At 39.8% G+C, this 24,409-nt stretch overlaps 1 protein-coding gene across 12 annotated transcripts; it reads left to right on the top strand.

Moving 5' to 3' along the window:
• Positions 1-1,743: 1,743 nt before the first annotated feature.
• On the top strand, positions 1,744-24,293 carry LOC115669826 (pentatricopeptide repeat-containing protein At1g76280). Of its 12 annotated transcripts, XR_008818833.1 has the most exons (17): positions 1,744-2,184; positions 2,291-2,380; positions 2,938-2,995; positions 3,345-3,505; positions 9,380-9,454; positions 10,069-10,176; positions 13,343-13,522; positions 15,873-16,370; positions 16,743-16,838; positions 16,957-17,130; positions 18,156-18,413; positions 19,387-19,521; positions 19,629-19,817; positions 19,958-20,077; positions 20,404-20,527; positions 20,664-20,766; positions 22,716-22,951. XR_008818833.1 is itself a non-coding variant. In XM_056321340.1 (15 exons), the coding sequence occupies exons 1-15, from the start codon at positions 1,981-1,983 to the stop codon at positions 23,103-23,105; spliced, it is 2,565 nt and encodes an 854-aa protein (XP_056177315.1). In that variant the 5' UTR covers positions 1,747-1,980; the 3' UTR covers positions 23,106-23,644. The 12 variants fall into 12 exon arrangements, 10 of the variants coding, with proteins under 10 accessions (XP_056177317.1, XP_056177315.1, XP_056177311.1 ...); XR_008818834.1 differs by lacking the exon at positions 20,664-20,766 and having other exon boundaries at positions 22,716-22,892; XM_056321340.1 differs by lacking the exons at positions 20,404-20,527; positions 20,664-20,766 and having other exon boundaries at positions 1,747-2,184; positions 18,327-18,413; positions 22,716-23,644.
• Positions 24,294-24,409: the final 116 nt, after the last annotated feature.

The raw sequence follows: 24,409 nt of genomic DNA, 5'->3' as shown, positions 1-24,409 counted from the left end.
AAGCGACTCTATGTTCACCTACACCGGACATGGGCCTCGCCGATTCTTCTTTATTTGTGAGAGTTTGTGCGTGAACGTTGAGAGAGAAGAAAAGAAAAGTCTATTTGCCGCAGTCGTTATTAATGCCCAGAAAAATACTAAGCAGAGGTTATATACAGACACTACCCAAGAAAAATACTAGTGTCTATGTGAGCCATACAATTCCATCATCTTCCGGAGCTTCTTTCTCTACGATCCGGGCAAGCGGGTGAGCGATCGATTAGCTTAGGCGCTCCAATTATTCAAGGAGGCCTAAGTGGCCACACGGGATCCGATCCCAAACAACCGACCCGTGATACTAGCCTACTAGTAGCCTATAGAGTATTTGAACCGGAAGCTCCGCACTTGAGCACGGAACTTGTTCCCAGCTCCATCAAGGTTGTACCCGGGATCTTAGTGCCCATGCTCATTACCACCTCTCACTTTTACAAATCGAAGTCTCTCGACAACAAATATGTAAGTCCCTTTGTATCATTCGACGGCTCCAAGCCCCAATTGTTGGTTCCGTGGCTAAGAACGTTTTTTCGCAATTCATTTGGATTCAGGCTTTTGGGGTGTTTGTTTGTGAAATGTTTCCCTCTTTTTGATTCCGCTGTCGATCAGGCAAAGCTTAATGGGATTGTCAATTGCAAGAGCACTCTGTATCAATTATCATTTTCATATGAACCGAAGCTGGGCTAAGACGTGGGTCTCTACATTTCCTTGTGTACTGCTTCCATTTCAATTGTTGTCGACAATGAAAACATTATTCATTGACTAGTTATTTCAAGCTATACGAACGTCTATTTTTAGGAAAATATTTTCAAAATTATTTATTTTTTCGCAAAATAAATAGAGCCTAATATATATTAAAGCATTGCCTTAGGCCAAGCTTTAAGCTTGAGAGGACTCGGCAGCAACAAGCTTCTCAGTTAGATCCAACCTCAAAGCTTGCGGTTGCCATGGCCAAATCTGGCAGGGTGGTCAGGCAAGGGCTGACATATTCTGTCAGGGCGTAGGCGACGGTCGGTGGAGACCGATTGCCTCAAAAGAGCTTTGGATGAAGATGGTGAGGTCGAAAACAACTTACAATTTATTTTTATTTTTATTTTTATATCTAATGTGGCGCTCACGTGACATCATGTTAGCTTCACGTCGATCCTCTTCAGATTTTTAACGGCGATTTTCAACGAACAAAGGGTAAATATATAAAAAAAATTAGAAAAAATGTATCAATATAATTTGAGATTGGGTTAATACCATGAAAAACCCCAAACTAATATATCTATGACAAATTTATTCCAAATTAATTTTCTGACCATAAAAAACTCCAAATTGGTATACCTGTAACAAATTTACTTTAAACTAATTTTTTGACCACAAAAAATCCCAAACTTTACACTTGTGACAAATTTACCATACATTAAATTAGATTAATATAAAAAAAAATTACAAACTCGTACACCTGTGATAAACGGAGGGTAAAACCTCAAGCTACTACATCTGTGTCATTTAGCTCAATAATTTGACAATAAAATTTAACGGAAATTATCGAAGGGTAAATTTATCACGGATGTATCAATTTGGAGTTTTTGATGATCAAAAAATTAGTTTGGATCAATTTGGAATTTTTGGTGGTATTAATTCTTTCAGATTTTGGGTAATTTGCTCTTTGCCTTCTCATAAACCCTAATCCCGCATAATTTTCCTAATCATATAATCGCCCACATCGCCGTTCCGGGCCCCCACTGATCCAACTTCTTCCTCCTCCTCCTTTCTCCCCCACTTCGCACTTGGGAAGCTCCAAGGACAGCGAAAAATCTTTCAATCCGCGCGCCTCCCGAGCGAATCTCTGCTGCGCTCAATGAGCTCCCGCTTCCGCATCTTCCGACGCGCCTCGCCCGTCGAACGTCGCACGACCGCCTTCTAGCCGGAGATCTCGGGGGAGGTCCCGGGAAATCGATGGCGTCGGAGGCGCTGGGCCGGAAGGTGTGGAGCAGCGCCGGCGGCCTGAGGCGGTTGGAGGGCGTCAGGAGCGGAGGAGATGAGCGTCGCTTCGGCGCTCGCAGTCCGATTCTCTCGCGGCGGCGGGCGAGTGCGGGCGAGGACAGGATGCGCGCAGCTCCTCCGTCGTCGTCTTCTGCTCCGAGAACGAGCTCGCTCGCCGTGCGCTACTCCCTCATCCCAATGGGCGTTGTTTTTTGCGCTTCGGGGGCAAATGCGAATGCGTTAGTGATTTGCGTAATCCTGTTTTGTTTTTCCCCCCTTGCAGCAATCGGGAGAGAGCGCAATTGCGTTTGGATGGACTCGGCATTTGCGGGCCAGAGCAGGAGGCGGTGGCGTGATTGGGAATAACCCGTGGGTACAATTTTGAGAAACTCCGAGCTCAATGGCAACTTTTTGTGGTTCTTTTTGGTCTGTCAATGCTGGGCGCGCTCTTGTGCGTGCTTGAGATAGTGGTTTAATGCAAGTTTCATTTAGTGCTAGCTCAACATGCATTATCGTCCTATTAATTTCCAGCTGATAATTGGTTTCGTCTTCTTGTATGTCAATTCTTATAATACAATTGCCATCATCTTCTTTTTCATGGCATCACCTGTTTGTCAAGCTGCATGCGTGGAGATACATATAGTTACAGCGCATATAAGATGGGAAGAATTTTCGTGTTTGTTGAATGGGTTACTGAGCTAGCACTGTATACATCTGCGGGTGCCCTTTTTTTTTTTGTGTTGTGTGCGGGGTGGGCGGATGAGACAAATGGGGAATTTCTCCGACCTGCTAATTTCCTTATGTGCTTTCTTTTCTATGTGAATCTAGTGCTATTGTGGAGTGCTGGTCTTAATTTGGCTATATCACTTGTGCATGCCTTCTAATATATTTAGTTTCCATGGTCCTGCTTAATAGTGAGTGCCTTCACAGGGTCGGAAGAACATCACTGACAAGGAGTATATGTATAGAACTCATGCAACATCGGGAGGTAATTATTTAGCATCATAATTGTCACGAAAGATTAAATTGCATGTTCTGTTTAGGCTTTCATCGTTAGACTAGAATTCTTAAGGCATATCTGTGGTGTCTATTGCTATCACCTTTTATAGTTGTTTGCTATTCTTTCAAGTATGCTTGACGAACTAAGATATCCTTTTTCCCTTGATTTACATTTCTCCTACGTTAATCCTGGTTCCCTCCTTTATGTCTTGGCTGGGGGGGCCATGGGATGGCTTGTTGGTCTTTTATCTAAATTGTGTGTGCATGGCAATGCTTTGTGGTCGGAGCTATTGTAGAACATTGAAAGATTTTTCCTTTTCCTTTTTTTTGAAGTGCAGCTGATCAATGTTTTGGGCATCAAATTGTTGATGCACTACAATTGGGCGACAGAACCGGAGCTTCCAATCTTCTTTCATATCTTGGCTATGAGAACCAATCACTACAGGCTGATGATGTAGTTCATATCCTTGATTACTGTGCCAGATCATCAGATGCTTCGGTAAGATGAAATTATATGTTGTTGCTACACTAGATGCATATTATTCAGTCTTGCCTAGAAGAATGTTCATCCGTGCCCTGCAGCGTTTATAATGCAGATTAGAGGATCATCCAACAGTGACCGTCATAGAGTTGCTTTTTTGCCTGAAATTGACGAACAACAAACAATTAAACAACACAACAAGAAGCAAGTGATAACCCATTAAGTGGTACTGGCTGCATGAAATCTGCCATTGTGCTTGATGTTTTGTTAAATCCTCTGTGAGATTCTGGATGTTCCATATCTTTTCATATTGTCTCTGTCCACGTCCTTCTAGGTCTTCCCTACTCTTTTAAACAATGTATCCAATCCTTGTCACAGTGCCTCACTAGGGCATCTGAAGGCCTTCAATCAACATCACGAAACCATTCAAGACAGACTTTCTCATCTTTTCCTTAAGTGGAGCAACATCTACCTTTTCTTAAATAGCTTCATTATCAATCTTATCTCTTCTTGTGTGCTTGCTCATCCAAAGAAGCATTCTCATCTCTGCTACACTGGTTTTGTGCACCTGCTGCTGCCCACCCAACACTCCATGCTATAAAGCAAGCATTGCTGGCCTTACTGCTGTCCTATAGGACTTTTCCTTGGGCTTACGTGTCATTTGGTGGTCACACAAAACCCCAAATGGACCACTTCTTCCTGCCTGTACTTTGTGAATGAGATCTCCGTCTTTTTCCTCTTTTTTTTAATAGAATGGATCCAAGATATGAGAAATGTTCACTCCTTAGCACTTTTTAAACTCCAATTTTCACCAGGGGGTTGTTTGAACTTCTGCCATTGCTAAAGTCACACACCATATATTTGTCTTAGTCCGATTGAGTTGAAAACTTTTAGATTCCAAGTTTCCCTCCAAAGTTTGAGTTTCTGGTTAGCCCCGACATGGGTTTCATGGGCCAGCCCTGTGCCATTTTCGAAAAGCATACATCAAGGAACTTCTTGCATATATCTTGTCAGCTTATCAATTGAGGCAAAAAGATCAAGGACTTAAGAGCAAAGCCTTAATGTAACCCTATAGTTATTGGGAATTCTTTTATTTCCCCTCCGTTTGTCCTAATGAATGTGACAGCTCCACATGCTTATCCTTTATTATTAGTATATGGGCAATGCGTGCCCCTTTCATTTTGAAAACTCTCGAAATTTTCCTTGGTACTCTATCATATGCTTTTTCCAAAACTATGAACACCAAATGCAGATCTTTCCATTAATTTTTTTTATACCTTTCCATTAATCTTCGTGATAGGTAAATAGACTCGATAGTTGATCTACCTGGCATGAAACCAAATTGGTTAACTGAAATATGAGTCTCTTGCCTCAACCTGAGCTGGATTACGCTTTCCCAAAGCTTCATGGTATGGCTCGTTGGCTTAACCCCTCTATGATTGGCACAATTCTGGGTGCCACCTTTCTTATTGTAGGTAGGCACCTTAGTATATTTTTCTCCATTCATCTGGCATTTGGTTGGATCTTAAAGAAGATTTCGTTAAAAAGGGTTGTCAGCCAAGATACGCCATCTCTCCCAGAAAACTTTCTCACTTCTATTGGTATACTACAAGGGTCCACGCCTTTTCCTCCTTTCTTTTATATAATGGATCCAAGATATGAGAAATGTTCACTCCTTGGCACTTTTTAAACTCCAATTTTCACCAAGGGTTGTTTGAACTTCTGCCATTAGTAAAGTTACACACCATATATTTTTTCTTAGTCCGATTGAGTTGAAAACTTTTAGAGTGCAAGTTTCCCCCCAAAGTTTGAGTTTCTGGTTAACCCCAACTTGGGTTTCTTATCCCAGCACTGTGCCATCTGCGAAAAGCATAAATCAAGGAACATCTTGCATATATCTTGTCAGATTATTAATCGGGGCAAAAAGATCAAGGACTTAGGTTCTGTTCGTTTTGCGGAAAATATTACGTTTCTGGAAAATGTTTTCCAGGAAGTCATTTACCTGGAAAATGACAATTTTCCGGTGTTAGGCTGAAATTTGAAAAAGTTTCGGAAAACATTTTCCGTTGCTCGGTATGGAAAAAATTTTCTTCCTTGCACTACTTTTAATAATTTTTTATTTTTATTTTTTAAAAATATTTTTAATTTTCTTTTTTCTTTCTTTTTCTTTTTTTTTTCCTTCTTCTTCCTCTTCCTCAGCTGGTCGTTGGCCACAGCGGCGGCCGGCGACTGGCCAGGTTGAGCCTCACTGCCTGTGGCGAGGCTGAGGCTTGCCTAAGAAAAAAATGACTGGTGAAAGAAGGAGGGGGGAAAATGTTTTCCTCTTCTCAAAAAGAGGAAGTCATTTTCCTCAAAGACGAAGGTGTTTTTCCCATGGGGGGGAAAATGTTTTCCGTGGGAAGTTATTTTCCGTGAAACGAACACCAGAAAACATTTTCCCCGAAGTTATTTTCCGTGAAACGAATAGAGCCTTAGAGCAAAGCCTTAATGTAACCCTATAGTTATACGGAATTCTTTTGTTTCCCCTCTGATTGTCCTAACGAATGTGTGACAGTTCCAAGTGCTTATCCTTTATTGTTTGTATATGGGCAATGCATGCCCCATTCATTTTGAAAACTCTCCAAATTTCCCTTGGTATATCATATGCTTTTTCCAAAACTATGAACACCAAATGCAGATCCTTCCACATATTCTTATAGCTTTCCATTAATCTTCGTGATAGGTAAATAGCCTCGATAGTTGATCTACCTGGCATGAAACCAAATTGGTTAACTGAAATATGAGTCTCTTGTCTCAACCTGAGCTGGATTACGCTTTCCTAAAGCTTCATGGTATGACTCACTATGGTTGGCACAATTCTGAATGCCACCTTTCTTATTGTAGATAGGCACCTGAGTATATTTTTCTCTATTCATCCGGCATTTGGTTGGATCTTAAAGAAGATTTCGTCAAAAAGGGTTGTTAGCCAGATACGCTAATCTCTCCCAGAAAACTTTTCACACTTCTATTGGTATACTACAAGGGCCCGCCCCTTTTCCATTCTTCATCTTCTTCAAAGCTCTGAACATTTCGTACTTATGCATTGGTAGAAAGAGTAGTTTCTGCATTCTTCTGAATTGCTCAACTCTCGGTGAAGTTTCCTCTCATATCTTTCATTGAAAAGTTAATGGAAATAATTTCCGCAGCTACCTTTGACAACATCTTTCTAGGAGGACCTTCTGATTTTTGTCCTTGATACATCTCACCTGGTTTAGAACTCTTGTTTTCCTCACTCTTGAGCCAATTTACCTCTCACTTTCTTCTCCTTTGGTGTCTGGCCCTTTATAAAGGTCATACAAGTGGCTAGTTTTGCTTCACATAGGACTTTCTTCTTCTACGTCTTTGCTAATATTTACTTTGCTATGTTTTCCGCACTTTTATCCTTGTACTTGACTTTGTGGCATTTTTTCTTAACCTTAATCTTTTGTCGTATCTCCTTTGTCCACCACCATGACTCCTGGTGTGGTGCACAAGCCCTAGACTCCCCAAGGACCAAGGACCGCTTTTGCCACTCTCCGTATGCAACTAGCCCAAGATTCCAAATTTGATTTTAACCCGTCTGTCCTCCCATGTACACTAGCCAATAAGGGTGTGCATGAGAACCATTCTATTTCTTGCCAAATCTACTTTTCTTGTTCTCGAGAATAAGTTTGGAATAGAAATCTATTTGGTAATGCAATTTTATTTTTCTATTTCCGCAACAAATTTTTAGTCCAAAAATAGGTTTGGAATAGAAATGAGAAGTAAAAATATTCTACTTTTCTATTTCTGGAGCAAAAAGATAAATAAAAACTCTCATCATCGATTGCTCTTGCCTCTCGCTGCATGTGGCTATCGCCACCCTCGCCGGCCGCCCCCACCCCCCGCTGGCCGCCCATCAATGAGCGTGTAAGAGAGAATTTTAAGAAGGCCTATCAAACGAATTTCTGTTCCGGGAAGAGAAATTTTGTATTGTTATCAAACGCATATTTTTGTTCAGAAACTCGTTCAGGGAATAGAAATAGAAAAATCTATTTTGGGCTAGAAATCTATTCCAGGAATAGAATGGTTATCATTCACACCCTAACTCTTCTTTGAACAAGGATTGTTGTCTTTATAGATTCCACCATCTGATTCTAGGACACTTTGTGCACGAATGATAGCCATCCTCTTCCCCGGCCCTATTTTTTGCTAGAAATAGAAAAATCTATTTCTATTCCCTAGACGAGTTTTTGAACAAAAAGTAGCGTTTGATAACGACATAAAATTTATGTTCCCGGTGGCTGGTCGGTTGACGGGCGGCGGGCAGGGGCGGACGGTCGGCGGGCAGGCGATGGCGAGCGACGAGGGCGAGCAATAAAGAGAGTTGTTATTTCTGTTTGTGTTTCAAAAATAGAAAAGTTAAAAAAACCCCCTTATCATTTTTGTTGCAAACCTATTTCTAGGCTCAAATTTTGTCCTGGAAATAAAAAAATGAAATTGCATTGTCAAACGGATTTCTATTCCAAACCTGTTCCCAGAAACAGAAAAATAGAAAAATAGAGAAACAAAATGGTTATCATTCGCGCCCTTCACTGGCTTGTTTCTCTGGCTTCTCCTTTTAACGTGACATCAAGCACCATTAGTAGATGTTGGATAGTTAAGCTTTCTCCGGGCACAACTTTGCAATCTTTATAACTTATTTGAACATTTTTCCTTATCAAATAGTAATCTATTTGCAATCTTGAGGATCCACTCTTCTAAGTGCTTGCATACTCCTCCAGCTTCTTGAAGAAGGTATTGGCTAATATAAGATTAGGAGCCATTGCAAAGTCACAAATGGCCTTCCCCTGCTCCTTTGCCTCTCTAAAGCCATAACCTTCTCGAAAGCTTTTGTAAACTTCCGTATCTTTACCCATATGCCCATTTAATCTCCTGTAAAAATCTTCTACGAATGGGGATCTCTTGAACTAGTTCCCTAAGGTCTACCCAAAAGTGCTTCTCAAGGAACCAACTTGAGGTGCATCAAAACTAATTACAAGTTCTCCTGGCTTGCCACGATTTTGATAGCAATGATCCTATCCCATTCTTTTAACATCTACTGCGTCTTCCTTCAAGGTGTTATCGATGATGATTCTGACTCCGTTTCTAAGTGCCTGCATACCAAAGCTTGAAATCCGAGTTCTCAAAGATCCTTTGCCTGTGAACCAACCCACTTAGTCTCTTGAAGGCACGTGATGCTGATCCTCCACTTAACCATTACATCTACCACTTCCATCAATTTACACTTTAAAGTCCCAATGTTCCAAGTCCCCATCTGGATCCTTCCCTCTTGGACTAACTTCTTTACCCTCATTCCTCCGACAAGATGAGGGAACACTTGCTTATTTGACACTGCATCCCAGCACCTATGTTGTGGTCTTTGCTCACTTCTCACTGTGCTCAGGCCAAGCAGCGTCACTTCCGGCGACGACCTAGCTTTTGCGCCATTTCGTATAGGATTCATTCATAAAAGTTCGACATCAAAAAGAGTGCTGGATGTTGGCTACCTGACCGACCCTTTTCCCTACCTTATCCATGCGGTCGATCGGGTTGTAGAACTCTAAAACTTGCATGCTCTTTGAAAATAACTTAAGAATAATTGCCTTCCTTCACTCTTTGTACAGATGGGCATGTATACTGTTATGTGCTGATATTGCTTATTCATTTACATGGCATACACAAGATGAAATTTTATTATGTTCATTTGTTGAGGGTTTTGCTTAATTGTGGTAAATTTCTTTGGACTTTCATTGTCCTAAGAAGCCATTTATCTCATGAGCAAAAATCCCATGCATATACTCGCGCTGAAAATATTGGAAGTCTAGGAAGATACTAAGTACTTTTTTCCTTTAGCTTTTGGGTCGGAGCGGAACCCACCAAATGGACTATGGGAGAGGACAGCATTCAATTTGCTTATCGGCGTTCAGTGTAGTAGATTTTAAACTCTTGTTGATTATGTATAAGTTGCCTCAGTTATGAAGATAGCAGAGAGATGGGCAATCAGTTCTTTTGCTCCCTTAGAGCATGCACGCGATAGGATACACTATGCCATTGTGTATCATTGGTCCAATGTCTCATCTCTGTATGAAGTTTCCAACTTAAACTGAAAAGAAATTTGTTTAATCCAAATATAGCCCCAGAAACTGATCATAACATTAGGATAGCCTTCCTTACTTAGATCTTATGAATTTCAATCTGTTAAAGTAGGCTACTTCTGGCATTTTGAAATGGAAAAGATCATGGATTTTGTGAGCAGAATTGATTTTTGCTACTTTATTATATGTATATATTGAACAAATTAAATATCTTATAAGAAAAGATACTACAGATGCAGGTTTTGGTGTTTACTCACAAACATATTATTAATTTCATTATCCCATTCGATGATATGCAACATAGACTTCATATTTCCTCTTTCAGTTGATGCTAGGCGTGATCTATTGTCATGTCAATGTAGTGATCCCTTGCTGGGACTGTATTTGGATCTCATTCAAGCAAGCCTTTAGGTAGTTAAGCTGATGTGGCGTTTGATGTGTATGCAGTTTGCCATGGAAACTTGGAAATTGATTAATGAGAAGAAGATCAGCATAGGTGAAAGATGCCACATTCTTACTTTGCAGGCACTTTGTAAAGCTGGTTGCTTGGCAGTGGTATATGATCTTTTTCTGTGTGCTCTGGATAAAAGTCATGAGAATTCCTTTCACAAATGATCCATAGTGGATAATTAGCTTGTTGCTCATTAAGGAAGTTAAACATGGTAACTGAAGTTTCTTCTCTTCTATTTTTGAAGTTTGTTAATATACACTCATTCTACAGGTCATTTAGTATTGACAATAAAATGGTTTTGATAACCTTGAGTATCATCTATAATATGTATGCTCGCAGAATATTTATTTTAAGACTTATCTTTTGGATTTCTGCCAATAACGAATTAGTCAATAAGAAGCTGAGAATATATTAGTTGTGCCACGCAATTACTCCAATATGAACCATTTATTCTGTACTTAATTTCTTTGAAGTGTTGAAAATGAACATGGCAACACATTCAAATACAGATTATCAATAATTTTTTTGACTGCATATCGCGTTGCGATCTAGTAGATAGATATTTAGGTTAAAGCTCTATACTCATTATTACTGTAACTGATTGTCCAACATATTAGTATCAATGGCACCAACTTCTATGTCGCATATTGTCTCTCACCATTGCACATCACCAGATTGATGTGAGGATTCAGCAGGCATTATTGTCTACAGTGAACATTCAAAGTTGCTAAACATTCTGGGAATGATTGTCCCAATGTTAACTGCTTTCTTTGATTTGTTCTAGTTTGATACCTACCAAGGGAAAAAGGACAACCGAGAACTTGAATCATTCTACATTAACCATATGCTGGAAAGGAATTGACAGAACCTAGTCTTCAGCATCTTTACACCTTTTAGATATTTATCGTTGCTTGCAGCTAAGGAGGTGGAAGATGTAGAACACAGAACTAATAGGAAGGTTGGGGAAGAGAGATCTATTGGATTAAATTTGGATTGAAGGATATTGTGATATTCTCTTTTTCCTTCAATTGTGTAAACTTGCAGTTCAGAAAAATATTCATGGACATTTTGGATCAAAGGATATTGTGATATTTTCTTTTTCCTTCAATCGCGTAAACTTGCAGTTCAGAAATATATTCATGGATATTAGTTATAGTTAGTAGTTGGTCATAAATAAGGGAATCAGGGTTTTGTTAGTGTCTCTCAGTCTCTATAAATAGAACCATCTTATGTACTCTTTCATTAAGTTGTTGAATAGACATGTAGTCTCTATTGATTCTCTCTCTCTCTCTCTCTCTTGAAGATCCTAAAATATTGACATGGTGTTAGAGCTACCAAGAGAGAGGGACCAAAATCAAAGCCCTAGAATGCCAAAACGCAGCTGTTTTTCTCTTGTCGTTTAGTCACACAAAAAGGTTTTTTTCGTCTTCTCTATTAGGCCACCAAGCCAGGCAACCATGGTCTTCTCTGTTGCAAGCTCTGCTCAGTCCCACGCTGTTAGTGTTCTGAGCTGGTTGTCAATTACATAAAAATCTTCTTGTCTGTGAAGGATTCGAGCTTCATCCCTTGCTGTCTCCTCTGTTCATCAACTTCTCTAGTCATCAGGGGGAGCTTGTCGCCAGCCCAGGTTGTCCAGATTTGGAGAGTCATGCATCCTCCTTCCTCTTTCAGTCACGAGTTCTTGGCATTGTGGGTGTGTCCACTTCTCTCTCGCCGGCCATTATTATTGGGCATGTCCGTCAGCTTTCCAGTTTGTTGTTGAAAGCTGTCCTCCTGGTGTCCTTGCGAGCTCATTCTCCACCTTTGTCACTGGCTAGCACACCTAGTCTGTTTTTAGTGTTCGTTACTGTCAAGGGTCTGTCATCCTACTCGAGCCCATTCCATGCCTCATCATTTGTCGTCCTTGGTCCTTTCCAGCATAGTCATCAGTTTTGCTCCTCCATAAAAGTGAAGCTCTCTGGTCTTGTGGGTTTGCTGGTTTGGTTTTAGGTTTGTGTCAATAGAAATTTGTCTTCAGCAACATCTCCCAATTTTGGTCATTTGCCTCGACAACCTCTACTGTGAATGTCACCTATTGTGAGCGTCATCAATGAGCAAAGTTGCCATCAAGTTTCCAAGGCAACTGAGTGCCAGAGCAAAGCACACCTTTGTTGGGCAGCCACAGTCGAGTGCCGTGGGGTGATGAATCCATGAAGTTAGGCTCTCACACGATTGGGTCTTCATTGTTTGAGGGAGAGAAAAGTGTCAACTTTCTGGTCTCCATTTGTCTCTTTAGCGTGCTTCTGCCAAATTCGACAATGTGGGTTACTTTCAATTTGTCGTGTAATGTTCAGCTTATACAATAATCTTTGTGTTAAATGTGGTTTGATGTATCCAAATCCGTAATCTAGTGCAAGGTCCAGCTTACACAGTGCTTTAGTCACAGGCTATGGAATGAAGTTGCACCTGTCATAAGTTAGCTGGATGCTCTAGCTTGAGGGGAAGTGTTGAATTATAAGTAGGGATATTAGTTAATAGTTAGTAGGTGGTAATAAATAAGAAATTAGGGTTTTGTTAGTGTCTCCCATGCTCTATAAATAGAGCCATCTAATGCACTCTTTTATCAATCTATTGATTGAAGATGTAGTCTTTATTGATTCTGCCTCCCCCTCTCTCTTGCAGACCCTATAATATTCACATTAGCAAATCTATGGCCAAGCTCTTTGTGACCATTGCTGGGGTTGACTTTGTATTTGGACTGAAGCTCAGCTATTGATTAATAGAACTTTGAAAAATAAGATTCTAAGCTGACAAAGGTGTAGTAAGTAGGAACTGTTAGGACAAGTAGAATTGCCAGGCTTTTTCACACAAATTTGTCAATTACTCTGACGTGTAAGACATTGATAACTTATGTGGATGGATTAACATTTCTTCCTGATAAAGTTGGCAGAAAATATGTTATTTGCTGCAGAAATCATATTGACCGTATCTTAAAAAGCTGAAAAACTACAATTCACTGGTACAGCTAAATTTTGGAGGAGACTTAAATCTGGTTCTCTGTTGATAAAGAATTCTGACATTTTGGACTAGAATTTAAGACCTTCAAAGGTTTAGAATCTTGATATTGAAAATAAACTAGTTTCCCTAGGTTGAGGTTTATATTCTCATTTTTCCTGGTGAGTGATAGTCATGTTATGGTTGTAGTTTGTAATACTATCATATTTATTTTATTTGGTATGGGTACTCATTCATATCGGAGCGCTAACCTGATTCATTTTTCACATTATTCAGGGACTTAATTTACTATCTAATCTCGGAGAAAATCATCATGTGACTCATTTCTTGGATGCGTATAATTATTTCCTAAGGGCCTGTGTTGTTGTGCAAAGTGAACTATATGCTGATTGCTTAGATCTGATGGAGCACCGGCTTGTGGGGAAGAATGAAGCAACTTATTTGGAACTCCTTGAGGTATGATGCTGAAGATGATTTTTTTTTTCCATGGCTAGTGTTTAATCTTCATTGTACTTTCGCTTTTCTGAAGAGTGAAATGGATTTTTCGCACCTTGCATGTCATGCCTATTTCCCCCTTATTGTCTTATGTAAGAAAGTTCCACCCAAAAGCTTAAGCTAATAAGTAGAGGGAGACCACATGAATTATAGAGCATTTAAGATCCGTTGTCAAGCGATGTGGGATAATACTTCGACAGCCTCTCTCACGTGCAAGTCGGATTATGGGCGGCACGTGGAATTTTGATTACCCACATTCATGTGGAATTTTGACATACACATTCCTGAAAGGGATAGCATTTGCTCTGATACTATGTTAGAAAGTCCAATCCAAAAGTCTAAGCTAATAGGTGGAGGGAGACCACATGAATATAAAGAGCATTTAGGACCCACTGTGAAATGATGTGGAACAATACTTCGACATCTTCTCTCCCATTGCAAATGCAGGAAAGTACCAAATAGAAGTATTCTTATTCCGAAAATGTGTGTGTTTGAGAGGGGGGGAATTGAGCATGGAGTCATGGGCCATTTAAGGACCTATGCTTTGAAGAGAATCCTAAATTGATGCCATTCTAAGAATTAAACTCTAGTTCCAGTTCCAAACCATGCCACTTTTACTACTTTTCTCCAAGTATAAGTTCATGTCATACGTGTCCTTCGCTCATAAAAATTTCCCGACGTGTTTTAGTGTGAGTAGTCCTTTCTTTTATGGCTCCTTGTCAATGCTCTCGGTATGCTCTTCCCCAATTATTTGGGGCAATTGATCTATTTTTGTAAGTAAAAAGGTTGTGGTAAAACGTTCTCACCATTTTGTCTTTAGATTCATCATGTGCTTATAAAGGTACCTTGCAAAAAATCCGAAGTCCAAGAATAAGATTGTTTGACATATAGTGCATTTTAACATATTGAGGATTGCTTCTGTTGATCCTTTTTTGCTCTTATAGTGTAGATTCTTTCATTTTTTTGCACGCACATGCTTGTGCATCTCTCAATTATTCTCTTAGTCAAGGTGGATTGCTTCTGTTGATCCTTTTTTGCTCTTATAGTGTAGATTCTTTCATTTTTTTGCACGCACATGCTTGTGCATCTCTCAATTATTCTCTTAGTCAAGGTGGCAGTAGTTTGGATATTTTTACATGAGAGATGTGTTGCATACTTTAAACTTTTGACTAATTTCCTAAGAACAACCAACCAATTCAAATGTTACTGGAGGGATGTGTAGGTTAACATACTTCAAAGTTTCTGATGAACTCATGTTGGGCAACTAATTTTGTTGAGTGATAGAGGACGATTGTGGAAATGTTAATCAGAAAAACAATCTGATAAGGCACAATTGACGAGCTAAAGAATTAAGCAGGGGCAGGGGGACCTTTGCCCCACCAAGTTTTCTAAATAATTGTCTGATAGGAAAAAAAAAGTCAAGAGTGACCTGTCAAGGCATTTTAGATTTTGTGAATGTCTGGCTCCTCCAATATCAGTTGAGCCATTTCTTCGAATGAGAACATCGTTAATGTTGTCCAAGGACAAGTGACCTTGAACATATTCCGTATTTTCTTGATACTTGATTCATAGATTCTCCAATATGGCTGATTTATATTTACTTATCCACTACAATGTACACAGATATGACCCTCTTTTATTTTGTTAAAAGACTCAAGATTATATTGAACAGCATAGATACTTTGTAATTTGATTTGTTTTATTGTACTAAATTGAATCGTTATAGTGACCTCCTATACCACCTGTCCAAATGCCCGGTGTACGTAAACTTTCACAAATATTAATCATAAAGAAAATATTCCTTTTTAATTAAGACGGGAAGACTGCGGAATGAATCTGATGCCCGAAGGCATTTCCATAACCTTTTAGAGGAAACGAAAATTTACATTTCTTATACCATCCTAGAAGCACAAATCACATACCGTTTTTCTTTTGTAATGTTGTAACAATGCGGAATGAATCTTGAACCATAGACCAAGTTCAAGTATTAGAAATGTGGATTCCTGCGCTCTTGAATTTATGAACCGCTCCATGTGGCTGTTAGATTTTGAAGCATTTTTCACCTTGCCAAAACAAAAGTTGGAGTTTTTCTCACTGTCTAGGCATTCACTTGTTTTATCCGTTTCTTGCAATCATTTGCAATCGGCGGCTTTATTTTATTGATAAGCTTCATTGACAATTGAAAAGATTCCTTTTGTTCACAGTTTTCTGTGCACATGCTAAATGTCTGCATTGACTAGAATTCATTATGTGGATTGAGGTTAAGTTAAACAAAATGCTGTTGTTTCTAATGGTTGTCTCCTCCTCTCAGATTGCTGTGTGGAAGCAAAATCTTTTTGCAGTGCATCATATTTGGAAGGACTATAGCAAGCACTACAATTTGGGCCTTACATCATTAAGAAAGTTTATTTGGTCTTTTACAAGGTTGAGAGATCTAAAATCTGCATATGAAAGTCTGCAACTTATGGTGGCTTTGGCTACTGGAGGTACTTTATCTATTAGATATGCAGAGAGAGGTTTGCATCCTCCAAAGCTAGATATTCCAATACCTTCCATGAGTGAACTACAGTTGGCGAGATTTGACACGGAAGAAACTGAACATATCTGTGACAAAGAGGATGGTCTTGCCCGTAACCTGGGGCTATGCACTACTTATGGTCCTAGAAACGAAGTCATGTGTGTTGGAATCGACACACCAAATCCTAAATATCTTGCGCTTAAGAATGTGCTGAGCCGATCATTCACAGACGTGATATGTACTTGTGCACTAACAAGCAACAATAGCTTGGCAGAGCAGTTATTTCAACAGGTACTAGGACCTACCTAGTGACATCTCCTCTTTTTACTGTGTATAAAAGCTGATAGAAGTTGCTGATAATAGAGTTGTTACTTTGAATGCTCTGTTTAGATGATGAGTCACTTGGAAGTGTCGACATAAGAACTTTATCCATCAACAAAATCTCCAAATGTAATGGAGCTCTTTTTGTTGAGTAGCGTGTGAATTTAGTTATATGATTTTCTATCCTGCTTAATTATTTTTGTTGTGGCAGAATCTGATACCTTGGATTAGGCCCTCCATTGTGCTTGAGCGTCTAGTTTTGTGAATTTTTTACTTTATGTAGTATTTTATTCTGTGTAAATGATGGTAAAAGGTACTGAGAGAAGGTTCCTGTATGTCTAGATGCAAAACCTAGGGTTGCAACCATCCAGTCGTACATACGATGGATTTATCAGAGCAATTGTTACTGAGAGAGGTTTCTCTGATGGTTTGGAGCTGGTGAGTATCATTCATTTTGCCAGCTTGCTCTTGGCACTCCATTTGCATTGCCTTCATCCAGTTACTTTTAATTCTTTTATCAAAATGTTCTTGGAAATAAAACTTTTGGTCCTTGCAGTTGAAAATAATGCAAAAGCAGAAACTGAAGCCATTTGATTCTACCCTAGCAACCATTTCAGTGAAGTGCAGTGAAGCCTTGGAACTGGATTTTGCTGAGGATCTATTGGTTCAAATTTCTGAATGTCCGCATCCCTATCCTTTTAATGTTTTCCTTGCAGCTTGTAATGCAATGGTGAGTAGGTATCTTCACATATTCTGCTATATGGCTGTTTATTAGGAGATTTTTTGTGATGATTTACACTGTTTGTTCTTTGTTTTTTACTGGGAAGGGTTCCCGACCTGGCCTTAGCTTAAGATTACAACTTGGATGGGAATGTATAGTGGCTAATGGGGTTGGACCTTGAATATCTTATTTTTTTAGTAAGCTGAGGAGAGTAAGAAGATATTCACAATCTTACGAAAGGAAGATGACGAGTCACCATCTACTTTGTACAGGATTGGTTAGCACTTCTTATTTATGGTATACTGAACAGTTCATCTTCAATGACACACACGTTCTATTAGATTTGGAAGATATATAACAAGATATTATTACTAATAGTTCTATCAATCAGTTCAGAAATGCTTGGGAAGAGAGTACTTGCTAGTTCCCAAGTTCCACCAATCACCTTAATAAATCATCTAGCAGTATGAAATTAGAGGTTACTGTTACGTCACCAGCAATTCCACTTATTATGGATTCTCAGGCTTATTTGACAGATATGAGATATTGAGATTTCAGTGCCCACAACTTGCTGTGGTTTTGATGCCTTTTATGGCATACATAGACCATGAAGACGATTCCAAGTGTTGATAAGTACTGTGAGATGTAAAAAAAGATTTCTGGGTTAAAAAAGGTGCTTCTTATGTGGGATGCTCATTTTCAATTAGAAGTGACAAATTGCTTTTCTCTGCACATTAGTGTCACAGTTTGAATGTATTAGAAGAGAAACTAATAACTGTGAGATCAGTAACGCACCCAGGATTTTAGGTTGGTGGGGGCAAGCAAAATATCTTACCTGAAGTTTCAAGGGTTTAATAATATTTTGGCGGCCAGCAAGCAGGGGCCACTAACAGTCCCATGATGTCTGCTAATGTTTTGAAGTTATTATTGAGGACGACCTTTGAAAGTTTGGAGGATGTTTGGTTTTTTCTTTTTTCAGATAGTTGTTTTTTCACTATCCTCTAATTTCACTTGCACATTATTTCCCTCTACAGCATGAAAGACCTATGGTTTGCATCATGCAGGATCAACCTGAGCGTGCAGTTCATGTATTGGCAAGAATGAAACAAATACAACTTAAACCAAATATCCAGACGTATGAGCTGCTGTTTTCCTTATTCGGTACTGTGAATGCTCCGTATGAAGAGGGAAATATGTTGTCACAGGTAGAAGCTGCAAAAAGGATAGAAGCTATAGAAATGGATATGGCCAAAAATGGTGTTGAGCATAGCCTTATCTCATTAAAAAATCTGGTATTTGTCTTACCATATAGCAATCATTTATATCGGCACAGTGAATGACAACTTAACCTGAGTATTGTTGGAAGCATACTAGTATTTTCAAAAACTATCCAGAGGTTGTACTTGGATTAATACTATTGTGTAAGAAATCTCTCTTTGCATCATGCAAGATGTAACAAGCGTGTGAAAGCATGGGATTGGGATCCTTAGGCTCTTAGAGAGGTGACGTCTTTCATTTCATATCATGCTTGGCCTTAACTGCCTATACATTTGATTTCTTCACTTATTGGCAAGGAAAAATCTCATTCAACTTTAGACGTTATTGTCAAATCAAGGGTTTGGGGCAGGTCCGCTTCTAATGCTATCTCTAGAAGCACCTGCTGTTTAGTTTGTAATCCTGTTTTCATGCGCTTCTCTATGCTCTGTGGGCTTAATTATTAGCATGTTTTTTTTTTGTTGAGTCAGTGCACACCGTTTTGAGCTATATAAGCCCTATGAGATTAGGCTTATCTACTAGAGATAATGAACAATGTAAATGTATACATGCTGTATTGCTTCTCTTGAGTGACCATGGATACACATTGTGGTTGTTAAATCTGAAATGTTACCCCTTGATCAAACCAGTTTTCTTGACAATCACTGCTGTGAGGCTTCAACATGGGTCTCATGCAGGTCAGAAATGCTGCCTTTAGTTGAGAAATTTTTTGTATTGAGAGTAGACTACATGCAATAAATTACACTTTAGGATAACTTTTATTATTTGCTTATGTATGCATTTAGTACTGCTCCTCACTCAGATTGAATCCCTGTAGATGCAGTTAGGACATTGGACAATCTTTTGAAACTCAGTTATATGAGGATGATTCTCTCTGTTAAATGATTTTTAATTTTTCCACTTGCTATATCCTAAGCATTCGCGCTAGAAACTCGCTCTTTTCTTTTCACATGTTTGCAATGGCATTAATTTGTTTCTGATTATCTTCAGCTGGCAGCTCTAGGACAAGAGGGAATGATAGAAAAGATGCTACGTGTGGTAGAAAGCCGTTTTGTTTGCAGTGGGACTTCTGTGGAAGCACCATTATACAACGTAGTGTTGCACTCCTTGGTTGCGGCTAAAGAAGTAAGTGCTAATTTTTCTGCTATGATCATTGTGGTATGTTGTCCCATCGAACTGGGGTCTTTTCGACTTTTCCCTAGGTCCTAATGATCTTTCTGTCCATGATGTAGAGCCGCAAAGCAGTGGACATATTTAAGGATATGAAGCAGCGTGGTTTTTCACCGGATCCTGCGACGTACTGTATAATGATTGATTGTTGTAGCATTATACAATGTTACAGATCTGCTTGTGCACTTGTTTCCATGATGATTCGTGATGGATTTTACCCCGGAACAATTACTTACACAGCCCTTATAAAGGTGAACTCTAAATGATCTCAACTTTCACAGTTCTTTTCCTGCCAGAGTTCTGCCTCAGCCACCCCCTCCTCCCTTTGTTCCCCCTAAACATCTAGTTTCTGGCTTTGGCAATGGTATGCTCACTAGGTACTTTCTTTCAGGTTTTGCTGGTCTCTGAAAACTACGATGAAGCTTTAAATCTTCTTGATCAAGCCAAAGCAGAAAGGATTCAATTTGATCTCCTATTATTCAACACTTTTCTTCTGAAAGCTTGTGAAATGGTGTAGCATCTTTATCTCCTTTTCTATTTCTTTCCCTTTGCATGTGCATCTGTCTGTGAATTAGAAAGGAGAAAATTGCTGTGAGAATATGGCAGTCATAGCCTCTCTTCTCCTCTCATCTAGAGGCACTCATGCTTTTTGAAGACAAGCTTGGAAATGATGTCTGGTCATTAAGTAATCAAGCCTTTTGTTTGCTTTATGTATTCACATCTGTAGGTTGTTTTGTAACTGCATGTCACTATTGGTAAGAAATCTCTTGTTGCAGATGTTCTGCTTATGTAATCACATCTAGTAGACTCATAATGATGCTTCTTTGCCTTGTGCAGTAATGTTCATAATTGAATCACTGATTTGATTGAGGGTACTCTTGAGAATTTTAAGCTTCAAAAGCTTTTGTGTTAGTACTGGAATAAATTGAGCTTATCCATCCTTTTGCATTGGGCTTGGAAGGTAGTGAGTTTCCTGCACTTTGGTGCATTTATAATTTTCATTCCAAGTTTTTGGTCCCATCTGGAAATGGCAGGTCAAACTTGGATGTGCTTATGCCCAAACTGCCTCTAATACTTGCCAGGTTGTCATGGGACAGGACTAGTTTTGGAGAACTTAGGGAGAAGAGTTTCAAGATGTTTTGTGAAGGATTGGCTGAATGGTTATGCTTTTAGTTTGGATTCAAGGTGATTTGTTCCAAGGTGGGTCGATTTCAAAATAGGAACTTTAAATGGCAATGTAGGTTTAGGTTCTAAAAAGTCTGGAGCGGGAACCGAACTGGTTAGGCTTGGATCCGAAGCGGCCAGTTCGCAGGTCTACCTGTAAACCTAATTGGATTTAGTTCTTGGGTCGTTGAAAGCATGAAAATGACCTGGGAACCTTGATTTCTTTAAAGAATGGAAAGTTCAGGCAATCAATTTTGATATCAAGTCTACCATTACTGTCATCAACACATTCTAGAGGGGACACAGAAAAATTCCTGAAGAGGGAGACGGAGAAAACTGGTAAGCCAAAGTGGGGAGAGAGAGAGAGATGGACTGTCGTAGACGTATTGGTTGATCTTGAGGCAACGAGAGATATATAAGGTTGGTTCGTGATCTTTGCTTGCTCATTGCGGCAAGTTTGTGAAGAGAGAGAGAGAGAGAGAGAGAGAGAGAGAGAGAGAGAGAGAGAGAGAGAGAGAGAGAGATAAGGTTGGTTCGTGATCTTTGCTTGCTCATTGCTGCAAGTTTGTGAAGAGAGAGAGAGAGAGAGTAAAGGCGTGCGCAGGACCAGAAAAGTTGTTTAGGGGTTATTTTAATTTTCTACCAAGAAGCATTAGATTGTCAGTATATGAATTTTTTGTTTCCCTAAATTTTAAAACTCGAGAAGTTGCTACTCCGACTGTAGAGAGAGAGAGAGAGAGAGAGAGAGAGAGAGAGTAAAGGCGTGCACAGGACCAGAAAAGTTGTTTTAAGGGTTATTTTAATTTTCTACCAGGAAGCATTAGATTGTCAGTATATGAATTTTTTGTTTCCCTAAATTTTAAAACTTGAGGAGTTGCTACTCCGACTGTTTTGTGTGTACTCTCCCGGATTTTGGTCGCGGATTTGATTCTGCATGCGTGTAAGACTCTCTCCTTTTTCTGTGGACCGATTTAATCTTGGAACAGGCCTACTTTTCTGGTTTGCCGTGGTTTTATGGGAGGAACCGAGAGCCAAACCAGTCTAAGCCGGTTTCTTTTATATCCTAAATCTATTGATAGAACCGGCCTGGGACTCGACCAAGAAAGATTGCTGGGTTGAAGTGGATCCGGTTCTCCCCTTAGCTTAGATACAACAGATTCTATTTTCAAATCAGGTCTCCCAAAGTAACTTTGGGGGCACACCCGTCATCCTACGGGTGGAGCTTTATACAATACACATGGACGGAGTGGTTTGCACGCATCTCGAGGGATTAGTTGAGCTGAACGATTATGATATTCCATGTTATATAAAAACAACAAAAAACCTTCCTATATCTTGGTCCAATTTGATTCTATTGGAATTCCGGGATGTTGGGAGCACAAGTTGAGGGCCATAGTTCATTCTGAAGGAAGAACTTTCAATTCAAAAAAAGTTTGGCTCCTTTGGGGTTAAATGCTTGATCTTGTGATTTTTGGAGCTTGAAGATTTGCACATTGGAGAAAGAAGGTGGAGAGGAAAAACCTAGACTTGGAAGTATTGTCAGAGATGGCTCTGGTATGACCTAAGATGGATTAGAAGCCGAAAAGTTTGTCTACAGATTGAGTGGTAAAATGTTCTCCTTACAATATAACCAAAAGAAATGTCGACGGCAACTTGCTGAAGCACTGGGGATATTATAGGATATAGGTGTTTCTTCGCCAAGTATGTGGTGCCTAGTGGGTAATCTTCATGATGTTTATTGCAAAATTTAATAGCACAAGTTAACTGCAGGAGTGCTGCTTTGCTTCTTTCTTTGAGATTAGTTGTGTCTGTATAGATGTTGATGTCGTTATACAGAAAGTTGAGATCCTGGCTTATAAGCCACTGAGGAAGTCAAATGTGCATTCCTTGGTCGTATTGGGGTTTGTTTTTTCCTGAGCACATTTTATTTGAAGCTCTCTGCTTCTCTACTAATACAAATTACTAAGTGGTCTCTTCTATTGCAGGGCAGACTTGACGTACTTGAGCATATTGTTGAGCTAATCCATCAAGAGAATTTTCAGCCTAACCCGTCATCCTGCTGCTATGTCTACACTGCATATGTGAACAATGGATTTTACAGCACAGCCATCGAGGCATTGCGAGTATTGAGCATGCGAATGATTTGTCAAGCGGATAACCCTCCTCAAGAAATGATGGCTGAATACGAGGATTTTATCTTCAGCGAAGACCCAGATGCTGAGTCTTATTTAACTGGCTTCTTTGAAAATAATCAGGATGATCTTGCCTTCGCCTTGTTGAACTTGAGATGGTGTGCCATTGAAGGGATGCCAATTGATTGGTTGCCTGAGCAAAGCCCCTGGGCTCAAAGGCTTGCGAGATGTACACAAGAATGATATAAATTGCTGCTCAGCTTCATGAGTTCTCAAATTTGTCGTCGGTGGTATGACTACTCCGGCAGAAGGTGGGAGCCTTCTAATGAATCACCCTGGTACTTCAGCAAATTTTCTTGGTTCTCTTATTTGTTTTCAAGCTGCTTGCCATACAAATGATTCGTCCTGGTACTTAAGCACTGTTTGCAACCGACTGTTGCACCTTCCCTGGATGGATTAGGGCTCTGAATTGGTTACTATCATGTCGGCATGGGTTTGAAAATTGGATATAATGGAAATGAAGTTGGAGAGGAGCATCTTGAAATCACAAGGGAAAGTTTTCCTGTAGTTGAAGATTTGTATCATCTCGGCGATGTGAGGGACTTGTTCGGGACTCTCCACAAATTCCTACAGATCTTTTTCCAAGGCCAGAGAGGATTTTGTAAATTGTGCCATCATTTATATTTCTTCTTTTGGTTGCCTAAGTTCCATGCAACATTGCATGAAACTTGAGGGTTTTGCACCCCGTGGCAATAATTGTATCAGGTTCAACGTTTGATCGATGAAGGCTGTGTTAGAAGGGAACTTCTCATCATTTTTTCCAATGAACGAATACCATACATCCAGTTCCGCTGGTCAATATTCTTCACTATCTGCTGTGCAGATAACCCCGAAGGTAAAAGTTTGCAGCGATTGGTCAGTCCTATCTTCTCAAGGAATCGGACAATGTTCTTCTGCCCAAGATTCGAGCGAAATGGTGGCTGCGGCATCTGGCTGCACGTGAAATGCCAATTCAAGATATTATCATGCAGTCCTGTGGAATTTGAGTTGTTTGGCCTATGGTGATGGACAAAAGAGAGGTGGTGGTTTTGTGAAGGTGGTGAATGCTCTTCACCGCACCTTTCCCCCTTGTTGCCATCGAAAGGTGGCATTTTTCGGGTCGCCTCTGAGTGGGGAGATTGAGTGTTGTGTGCGACTAATAATCTCTGTACAAAACTGCGATGCATACTTTGCTTAGCATGGGGCGGCACGCGGGACATCTGTAGTCATATCGCGCCCGAATGAGTAGGAACACGAGGAAGGCGTCATCGGTAGCAAACTAGACTGTTTTTATCTTCGTTTGTGTTCCTTAATATACACGACACTTATACGATGGAGATTGTCGTTGTCCTTGATCAGAATGCGGACAAGATCAATTGAAAACGCTCGAAACGGATCCTTAAATTAGTGCGTCTCTCAGCTCCCAGTAATGCGAGATTTGTTATGTACATCATCAGTTTCTCTAACAGAGAGAGAGATAAAGTTGTTTATTCGACGAGTCCGTTAAA

Source organism: Syzygium oleosum, unplaced genomic scaffold (assembly GCF_021117445.2).
Source record: "Syzygium oleosum isolate NSW1041296 unplaced genomic scaffold, Sole_v2.1 Sole_v2.22, whole genome shotgun sequence".
Lineage (NCBI taxonomy): Eukaryota > Viridiplantae > Streptophyta > Magnoliopsida > Myrtales > Myrtaceae > Syzygium > Syzygium oleosum.
The sequence above is the reverse complement of the archived record's forward strand: the minus strand, read 5'-3'. Positions and strand labels throughout refer to the sequence as shown.